The sequence below is a fragment of the Colius striatus genome, chromosome 10 (assembly GCF_028858725.1).
Source record: "Colius striatus isolate bColStr4 chromosome 10, bColStr4.1.hap1, whole genome shotgun sequence".
Lineage (NCBI taxonomy): Eukaryota > Metazoa > Chordata > Aves > Coliiformes > Coliidae > Colius > Colius striatus.
The window spans coordinates 7,200,964-7,211,125 of record NC_084768.1 but is presented as its reverse complement, the minus strand read 5'-3'; the positions used below and the strand labels follow the sequence as shown (position 1 = coordinate 7,211,125).

At 39.9% G+C, this 10,162-nt stretch overlaps 1 protein-coding gene across 1 annotated transcript; it reads left to right on the top strand.

The window, feature by feature from the left end:
• The first annotated feature begins 180 nt into the window (after positions 1-180).
• Positions 181-8,720, top strand: TMED5 (transmembrane p24 trafficking protein 5). Its single transcript, XM_062003909.1, has 4 exons — positions 181-449; positions 2,660-2,757; positions 3,434-3,617; positions 5,874-8,720. The coding sequence occupies exons 1-4, from the start codon at positions 252-254 to the stop codon at positions 6,090-6,092; spliced, it is 699 nt and encodes a 232-aa protein (XP_061859893.1). The 5' UTR covers positions 181-251; the 3' UTR covers positions 6,093-8,720.
• The last annotated feature ends 1,442 nt before the right edge of the window (positions 8,721-10,162 follow it).

The following is a 10,162-nucleotide window of genomic DNA, read 5'->3' as shown; positions in this document are numbered from 1 at the left end:
CCCCCGTTCTGCGCGAGGCCCCAGGGCGCATGCGCAGCTGCCCGCCCGCCGCGTGCGCTGCGGCCGCGCCCCAGGCACAGGCAGAGCCCGCCCCGGCCTGTCGCTGCCGCGGTGCACTGTGGGCGGGCAGCGGGCCGGCCCGTGGTGGCCGCGATTGGGGCAGCGGCGCAGGGGGCGGGGTCGGGCCCAGCCTTCGCTCGTGGGCGCTGGCGGGTGGGCTCCGCGCTCCCGACGTGCTGCGCGCCGCCAGGATGGGGCCGTCGCCGCGGCCCCGCCGGCGCCTGCTGCTGCTGGCGCTCGGGTGCTTCGCGGTGCTGCTGGCGCCGCCCGGCGCCGCCGAGTTCAGCCCCTCGCTGGACAGCGACTTCACTTTCACGCTTCCCGCTGGCCGCAAGGAGTGCTTCTACCAGCCCATGCACAAGGGCGCCTCGCTGGAGCTCGAGTACCAGGTGGGGATGGGCAGGGGCCGGCTTGGGGTCGCAGCGGGAGAGCGAGAGGCCTTCCCGGGAGGTAGCGCCGAAGGGAGCCGGGCGGTCCGACGTGCTGCCGCGGCGGCGTCGCAGCCGTCCCCGTGCCGCGGGTGGTGCCGCGTGATTCGCTGCCGGTTCTCTCGCACGGAGATGGGGCTGGGGCGGCGGCACCGCCCGCCTGTGCCGCCAGGTGCTCCTTCCTCCTGCAGACGCGAAGGGATCCCGGCGGCCTTCCCCAGCAAGCTGCAGCGGCGGGAGGCCGCTTCCGTGCCCGGGCACGATGGGCACCCTGCCCGCGGCTTGCTGTGGGGCAGCTCGGCCTCCCGCGGGCAGCGTCCACCGGTCCACGTGGTGTTACACACTACTAAACGCTGTGTCTTTCGGAGGCAAAAACCCCTCCAACTTTTACAGCTTTTTAAAGATTATTCTGACGGTACCAGGTTTTTTACTTCGCGAGATCAAAAGTTCCTGTCCTTGTAAAACGGCAAACATGTAGAAAGTTAATGCGTGTAACCTCTACAGCATGAACCAAGTTCTTGCTGCTGCACAGAACCCTTAGTGACGTGTCTTCATGTGGCTGTTACACACCTTTTATCTCAATGATGAAAGTTTTTCAAAAACAATCCCATTTAATTAGACTGATGTTAAGGTCTTGATGCACTTGGGAATAAACTTTTTTCACTAGGAGAGGCACACTGATGGGATCTGCAGTAAATGTTTCCATGTCCTGCTCCTGTGGCTGAGTCGGCTGTCTCTCCCCTCCTTTTTTTTTTGCTGCCTCTGCTTCCCAGCTGAAAATACAAAACTGAAATTCCTGTTTCCTAATGCTTGTTACACATAGAACTGAACCATAATGAAATATTGAGGTGTTCAAGCTTTGTTCAGAGCCCTGTCTCGGCAAGACATTTATTTTGCACTGACAAAGTAGGATTTTATTTACTCATAATCAAAACCTATATTTTAGAATGTTTATGATGAATTTATTTCTACCTAGGCATACATTTCTCAGCACTACTGAAAGTATTGATTCACCTGTCTGTTTGAATGTGTAGAAAAGGAGCTTTGTATGTTATTGGAAATATATGTATTTAGTATGTAATTATCCTGTAATGTTAGGCCCTAAAGCATAGGCCTGTTTAAGGTAGGTTGCAGGTTATTCTCCAAAGACATAGAATCATAGAATAATGCAATAAACGCTACACCGATACAAAGCTTTCTTCTGGGTGTTTAGATTGTATCATAGTCCCAAAGATACATGGCTATATATTGTTCTTAATTTCATCAGCCTTGTCCTTTCACTTTTTTTGGTAAGGCTGCAGTGTCACACCAAGTTGGTGTAAACTTTGCCCTCAATTTCAGCAGGAGCAGACTCAAATAGCTCACTGGAAAACAAGCAAACAAAAAAATTATACCCTAGCATGTAATTTAATTCTTCAATATAACAATCTCTCTCTTTCCCCTCATGCAGTTACTGTCTTCCCTATAGACAATTTCTGCAACCCAGTAGCTGAGATACAACTCTAGCCGTGTTATACAGTTAGAGCATCACAGCTTTGTAATGTTGTTTACAAGTATTATGGGCTTAGGAAGCTAATGCCTTCAGTTCCTTCTGTCTTTGAGAAGTGAGAATGCCCAGGGTAATTCAGACCTTCAGTCTGCATTAAAGGGCGAAAGGTCTGTGGTACAGCCTTGATTGGTCTTGTCTTTTACAGTCTTAACTCACCACCAAAGAGATGTTGGTGATAATACTGCATGAATTGTGTTCTTGTACAGATGCATAGCTATGTGAGAGACTTTTGTTGTAAATGAACTAGTGCTGGTACTTGCTCCTTGATGATGTCTGCTATAGAAGTGCTGGTATTCATACTGACCCTATTCTGACCCCACTCATTGGTAAAATTGTACACATTCCCAAATTGTTTTTAAGAAAGGTTTAATATAAGCCCAGTCTAGCGTGATTGGATCATATTTAGTTGAAGATTTGAAATGGCTAAAACGCTTTTAGGTTAAATCAGGTTGTAGTCTGTTTCAAAGTAACTTTGTATAGAGTTCACACTGACAGGTTCAGCTTTCAGGTTTATTCCGTGTTCCCTTACCTAAAAAAAAAGTTTGCCTTGGCTAAAAATCTCACCCTCAGCAATGCAAACAGGAATTCCATTGCCTAGAGGGTTTTTGTGTTTGTTTCGCAGGTTCTAGATGGAGCAGGATTAGATGTTGATTTTCATCTACTGTCTCCAAAAGGGGAAACTCTAGTTTTTGATGAAAGAAAATCAGATGGAGTTCATACGTAAGTTTAAAATATTCCAACTCAGAAGTGTTACATAAAGTACTTTTCTGGTTTCCTTAACAAATATAACTAAGTTATATATCTTATATATATATATATAAAACTAAGGTTGAGTACTTCTGCTTCCTTAGTATTGCAAAAGGCTTTCTAGTAGGATAGCTGGAGAATGCCAGTTACCTCTTTATAACCCCTTAATGCTTTTATATGCATCTCACCCTGAAGCAAAGGATGTTTTTGTTTTAGTGATAGCTGTTACTGGTCAGTGAAGAAAAAGAATTATTTTCAAGTTGAAAAAGGTCTCCACATCCAGTATCAAAAGATCTTGTCAGGCATTTAAAAAATAAGTCCCTGTTTTTCCAGTCCTTTAATCAAAATGTAGTAATCATTGTAAAAGAAAAAAAGCTATAAGATGAGGAGAATTAACTACTAACAATGACTCAAAATCACAGTAAAGGGAGGTGCACATAAACTGCTGTCTTCATTATTTGTCACCTTTAGTTAGTAGAATTGTTGTGCCTGCAATCTGTGTATTATCTCTATATACAAAGCATATCCAGTTATTTATAAGTCTGTGATCATCAGCCATAAAGAGGCAAGTTTGCTTACAGAAACTTGTTTTTTGAGAGCCAGAACAAATAGTGTAGGTAATTCAATAACACTTTGTTTATCTACACAGGGTGGAAACAGAAGATGGGGATTATATGTTCTGCTTTGACAATACATTCAGTACCATTTCTGAAAAGGTAATTTTCTTTGAACTGATCCTGGACAATATGGGAGAAGACAGAGAAGATCAGGAAGACTGGAAGAAATACGTTACAGGCACAGATCTCCTAGATATGAAACTGGAAGACATTCTGGTTAGTACTTGATATTTAATTCTTTTTGGTGTAGAAACATTTGGTCATCCTGGACACTATTCCCATTCCATATGCTGTTTGTACTAATACATGAAGTCTACCACCACGGATCTCTTGCATCAACACCAAATCTTGAGAGTAGTTTCAGATTAGAGCCTTAGCAGCAGGGAGAAATGGCTTAGCTCTCAGTCAATTTGTTTCCAGTTCAGCTTCTTTTCTTCTTATTGCTAAAATGAGACATTTTTCCTTAGCAGTACTGAAATAAGTATTCATAGGATATTCAAATATTGCGTAATCCCAGTGATGTAGTTACAATCAGTGCATGGGTTTTTATCAAGTGTTTGAGGATGAAGTACTCTCTCAGCCTCTTCCCGTCATTGCAGTACCCGCACCAGCATATGTATTAATATTTTTATCTTCAGTAGTTTATGTATTACATCAACAGGTTTGTGTTATCCTCCCCCCAAATTTATTTCATCTTTTAAAATAAATAGGACAAGAGTTAATCTGTACTATGGTGCAGGTTCACATTGAAGATAGTGTATGAATGGGGTTGTTTACATAAACTGTACCTTGACCCTGTTTGATGCAGGATTAATACTACTGCCCATTCAATGCTTTTATTTCCTTTCATTATCATTAAATGCTGAGATTGCTCGAGAAGTAGAGGATCATTTGGTGTTCCTACACCCCTCTTCTTAGTGCTTGGTAAGATGCAGTAAACTTTGGTTTGTTTGCTCATAGCTACAGACCACAGGTATTTTAAAAATAACACACTCAAACGACCAAACCTACATCCATAAACACTTAAGTGAATATACTACTGTAGAGCCTGACATTGTTTGTATTCTATTTATTGCAATAACAAAAAATGCATATTTTGAAGCAACACCACAATGTTTAAGATGTTTTATAAGTGTATGATATACTTTTGAAAATGGTTAAAGCCAAACACGGATTCTAAAAAGTGTGCCAGATCTTTAAAATGGGCAATCAAGACAATTAGAAAACAAACAAGTTCATAGGGAAAATATGAAGAGAACCCCTCTCACGCTAATCACAAGCAACACTGGATGGATTTGACAGCTACTTGTATACATCAGTTCCAAAAGAAAAAGAAATGCAGAACCGGAGAGCCTTGCTAATGTTATGAAATAGGTAATTTTTGTAACATTAACATTAGTATTTGATGCCATTGCTTATTTAGTCAAGTTCTTGCAAGTTCTGTGAGGATTTACATTAGAAAAGTTAAATTACTAAGTGTTTAAGAGAAACATAGTTGCTGGGGAATACTCAGAATTGTCTTACAGCTCTTGAAATACCTATTCAATATGCAAGACAGAATATGTCCACGGACAAAATGTTACTGATGGGTAAAACTTCTTAAAAAGTTTAAAAACTTAAAACCTTACAGCTGCAGATTACACTTCTCACTAAAAGTTACTTCAGGGTTCCAGAATTATATCAAGAACGTAAACTAGTACTTCATGAGATGAGCTTTTAGGTTGTGACTGTCAGTTTTGTTGTGGATGAAGGTAACAGATTATAGGACCAGGTCTTTGTAAATGCAAGCTAAGGAGTACAGCTTGAGCTGACATTTTTATGGCCGGAGTGTTCCTGTACTGCCTCTGGTTCCCTGAGACACTCTGTATGCTTTTTAGGCCCTTCAGTTGTTCTAGTCACATTTGATAGTCAAAGTTCTGCTTCAGCATCAAAGCAGAAGCAGCAGTTTATAGCCAATACAATGAAAGCATAACAAGAAGATGGGACTAAAACATGACTGTATTTTCTTTTGCTAGAGCTGTGATTGTAGTTTGCATTAAAATGTGCCTTAATTTCATTATGCAGCAGAAAAAAAATTAAATTAGTCCTCTCCTACATAACTTGTTTTGAGAATAATTCTGTAAATGTCACTGGCTTTTACTTGTCTGAATACTTGAGTCACATCTCCAATATACATGGAATATTAGAAAACTGGTTTATATTTGATTTCTCTCTTGCCTCCATAGCCTGTACAAGGGAAAAAACAAATTACTCTAGAACCTTAATGTTATGTTCATTAAGCATTTTTAGGGGACACACAATAAGCAAATTAATGAAAACTGAGAAGGGATCTATTTTACAGGGAAAGTAACAGTTAGCTTCTCAATAAATTAATTACCGGTGGTAATATAATACTAATATTAGGTATGTTGCAATCTATACATTTAACTCCAGTGTTCTTTTCTTCTAAAAATACTTTTTGTTACTTGCCAGGAATCCATCAACAGTGTCAAAGCCAGATTAAGCAAAAGTGTCCAGATTCAGACCCTGCTTAGAGCATTTGAAGCCCGTGACAGAAATATACAAGAAAGCAACTTTGACAGAGTGAATTTCTGGTCCATGGTCAACTTGGGAGTAATGGTGGTGGTATCAGCTGTTCAGGTTTACATGTTGAAAAGTCTCTTTGAAGATAAGAGGAAAAGTAGAACTTAATATTCAGTATGATCATAATGTAACAGGCATGGGGGGAGAGGGGAAGCAATGAACTACTACAGTGAATTAAGGAGGTAAGGACCTTTCAGATTGTTTTGAACAGGCAGTAGACATCAGGTTTTCAATTCATGTTGGGCTTTTTGGTTTTGAGCATGTTTTTTCCTGCTTAAGATGAACAGAATGCTTTGCCCCAACCTTTTTCATTTTTGTAAGTGCTACTAACCACATTTGGGTTTTTGTACTTGTAGCATTTGTTAATGACCAATGTATGCATAATGGAAATGATGCTTGGTGCTTCTGCAAAGTTATATCCATGCTATTTTCATCATGTTCACAAAAAGTTTAGAGGGTAACTTAGACATTAGTTTATTTGCTGTTAACTGTTAATTTACATCTGTGCCTAAGTGTTTACAGGATTGGTGCCCACAGGGTTAATCTGTAGTTACTGTCATTTATCTTAAAAGTTAGGTGTTTTTAAAAATGCTCAGCTTTTGGTGTGTGGAATCGTGGAGAAACGCTGGGCTGACGTTCCGAGAACAGAACAAGAACTTTTTTTATATACACATGACTAACATCGGCACTTTAAAAAAAGCACCATCAATGTGAAATTCAATGTTGAAAAACATTGGAGAAAATAGGTTCAATTCCTGTTCCTAAACCTTTGTCCTGTAGTTGCACCAGTTTTTCTTTTTGGCCGTTAAGTGACATTCAAGTGACACCAGACTATGTGGTATACAAACATGCACACACACTCCCCTCGAAGTATAGTTTGCAAACTCACTTACTGTAGTCTCATGAATTAGGTGATTGTTAACAAGTCATTTTTTTCATGTTGTTTCCCTTTAATAAAGGGGAGGGGTGGTGGTGGTTGCATTACCTTACCATTAATTGTTGTAGTCTCACCATTCCTGGCATGCACCAATTTATTTATTAGTTTCTGACTACTACAGCTATGACTAATGTAGCAGTTAATAGGGTAACTGCCATAGGGATGAAAAACCAAAGCTGTTCACCTAAACTTTCCCTTTTTACCCACCCTCACCAGTCTTTTCATGAAGTACACAGTACAGTGCTTCTGTATCTAGCTCTTTACACAGTTTTTGAACGACAAGTACAGCCTACAGATTTGACAACGAACTGCAAAGTTATCCTTAGTAATTTCCAGATCAAGTGGCTTTTGACACCATAGTAAGCATATGGAGAATTTTTGCCAAAAACCCTGCTGTGTATGTGAGAACTAACTGTTTAATAGTTCAAAGTTAATAATTTTTAGTGTGCCAAGTCACTGAAATTTCCTTTATAAATGCATTAAACTACATTTCATCATGAAAGTGTTTTTTAAAGCACATACTTTTAAGGGTTTTATAAAAACCCCTATGTATTGGTGTCCTGCCTGTCGTTAGGTCACCTGGGTATGAAGAGCAGGATTGCAACTTGGAGATTTTCTGGATATAGAAGAGGGTCAGCAGATACAGGAAGAAACACTTTGTTCAAATGAAGCAGATGCCAGCAAGGGCTACATCTCATTGAAACAGCACTTGAACTTCAGACAGTGGGACCTAGCAATAATATTTATAATGAGTTTTTACAAGCAAAAGTATTATTCCTTACATAACTTGTTACAGATGAATGTAAAGGCTGTTGAGCTACTTTTACTTCCCAAATTCAGGTGGTTTCCCTGTAGAGTTCTGCATCTTCTTTTTCCACTTGATGCTTTCTCTTCTCACCTGTCTGGAATTGTAAAGCTTCTCTCTCTAATCACGACAAAGTCTAAGAAAAATTAATTACTTCTGCTAGAGCGGCAAATAATGTTTTTCTGCCATTTCCCTGTACATCTCCCAGTACCAAGTTATTTACATCAGGGCATGAGCCAAAGCTCAGTGAAGTCAACTTCCAAGGTTTTCATCAGGTCGCTTCAGGACAGGCAAAGACTATGAGGGCTCTGCCCCTTTTGTTAGAAAAGGAAATCTGTCGTCCCTTGCATCACCCTGACTGTGATGCTATAAACCATCTGCAAGACCCCAAACCAGCTATGTGAAGCTGTGACTATGATATACACCTCTTACATCAAAGCTACTAGATTCTAGATTTCAGCTTAGACCTCCAACAGATGAGCTCTGGCAAGTTTTCCGAGGGTACCTCCAGGGATTAGATTCCCCAGCTGCTCAGCTGTGCTCCTCTGACACTAGTTACACTCTGATGAAAGAGGAGACTGTGGCAGATTCTCCCATTACACACTTCAGTCTGTGGTAGGAGGAAAGTAATGCAAGACTTGTCAGCAGATTGCATCTGGAAAAAATGTTATAATTAAGAATTCTGACAATATTTTCTCCCCATTTAAGGTTCATTAGAGAAAACAAAACAAGCAATAACTATAAAGGTAACTGTGCTTGGACTGTTTATCACAGGTGAAGGATTTGGCAGTTAAACTTGCAGCCTAAATAAAATTTCATTTGGATTTTGAAGAGTAGATTGCTGTTGATTACACAAAGTTTACAAAGGAGAACATAAAACTAAATTTCTTTTTCTTAATGGATTTTTTTACTCAGAATTAAATGTTTTCAGACTTGCAGATGTTAAATAAAATTCTGAAAAACTGAGATTTTCAATAAATGAAGTTTAAACCTGTGTTGCTGGGTTTTATTTTGTAATGAAGGAAGAATGCTTTACCTAGGAATGCTGCAGAAGATAAAGGATGCTCAGCTAATAAGAGCTTTGTGTTTAGTAACGCAGCTTTTACAGTTCTTCATGCAGTGTTCAGAATCTGTCTTTATTCACTAACTCAAAATCAAAGAAAAAGGCAATTTTATCAGTGCAAATAGAAATAGTTACCTGTGTCATATCAGAGCACCTCAGAAATATGAAGTGAGAGGGAACAGCCCAAGGACCAGATTAAGGAAATTTGTCAACTTGTGATACCATAGAAATACACCAACAAATTGACACTTGGTTTCAAAAATCACTTTACTGCGCTGACCAAATGACCATCTGTCCTCACAAACCCTCTTCAGGAAAAATTTTACAGATGGTACTTGTTCTTAATACATTGTTGTAACTTGTATGAGTGTTTGTGTGTTTCCAATTAACAGCAATACACTAAAGTCATATTAAACTATGAGAATATTTTTTTAAAGTACTTTTTCAGCAGCAAACATCAACCAATGTCATCTGATGACCTGTTTAGTGCTTCTATTAATTCCTGTCTTTTCCTCCTATAAAGAAATTTATTTCACAATATAAGTTTTTCCACTTCTGATAAGCTATAGTCAACATATTAAAAACAAACATCTAGGGAAAATAGAAGTGAAACAGGAAAGTAGTATTACAGAACATCAAACTGTAGCAGTTAAGAACCCCACAATGTTAATTACTAGTAGTTATTAATATGTAATAATTTCACTTCATAAAAGAACACACAAAAAAAAGACACTAGAAATGGGTGCAGAAGTTCCCTTTCCTGGGCTCTGTTCAACACATGCACCATGTGAAGTGACACCTCTGCCTGAACTTCTTCCTATGTACAACACAACATGCTTGTATTTCAGACAAGCCCATTGCATCTCACATACTTAGCAGCAGAGCATTTCCTTGCTTAACTTCTTGTTAGGTTGTAGGACTAGCCTCAGTCCATGGCCATGTAGTTCAGTGAGACTTTGTTAAAAACTGCATACAACCAGGCACAGCAACTACCTTTTTCTTGAGTATTTTTAAAATGAGTATTCACAGGGCAATCTGTCCTGGAGACATTATTCCCAACAGCTAGTCAGCCTGTAACAAGCTTGAACTGTATTTGATACTTTCAAAACCTAACAGTTCCTGTGCCTTCCCTAGCTTCAGGGGACAATCAATCCTCTTTGAAACTTGCACTTCAAAACTTAGCAACTTTGGGTGCAGACAAGGAGACACATAACTGAAATTATTGCTGAGAAATAGCATATGTTAAGTCTTTCCTTTTCCATGCTTTCCCTCTGCTCCAGTACTACCTTGTGACAAAAACTCACTAGTCATGCAGGGGCAATAACAGTACAGATGTGAGAAAGCACCATATTCATAAATGACTGCTGAACAGA

Excerpts from the sequence above, each read along its gene's own strand:
- TMED5 (XM_062003909.1), top strand. The coding sequence starts at position 252 with ATGGGGCCGTCGCCGCGGCCCCGCCGGCGCCTGCTGCTGCTGGCGCTC. Across the intron at positions 2,758-3,433 it reads AAATCAGATGGAGTTCATAC|GGTGGAAACAGAAGATGGGG; the intron begins GTAAGTTTAAAA and ends TTATCTACACAG. Across the intron at positions 3,618-5,873 it reads TGAAACTGGAAGACATTCTG|GAATCCATCAACAGTGTCAA; the intron begins GTTAGTACTTGA and ends GTTACTTGCCAG.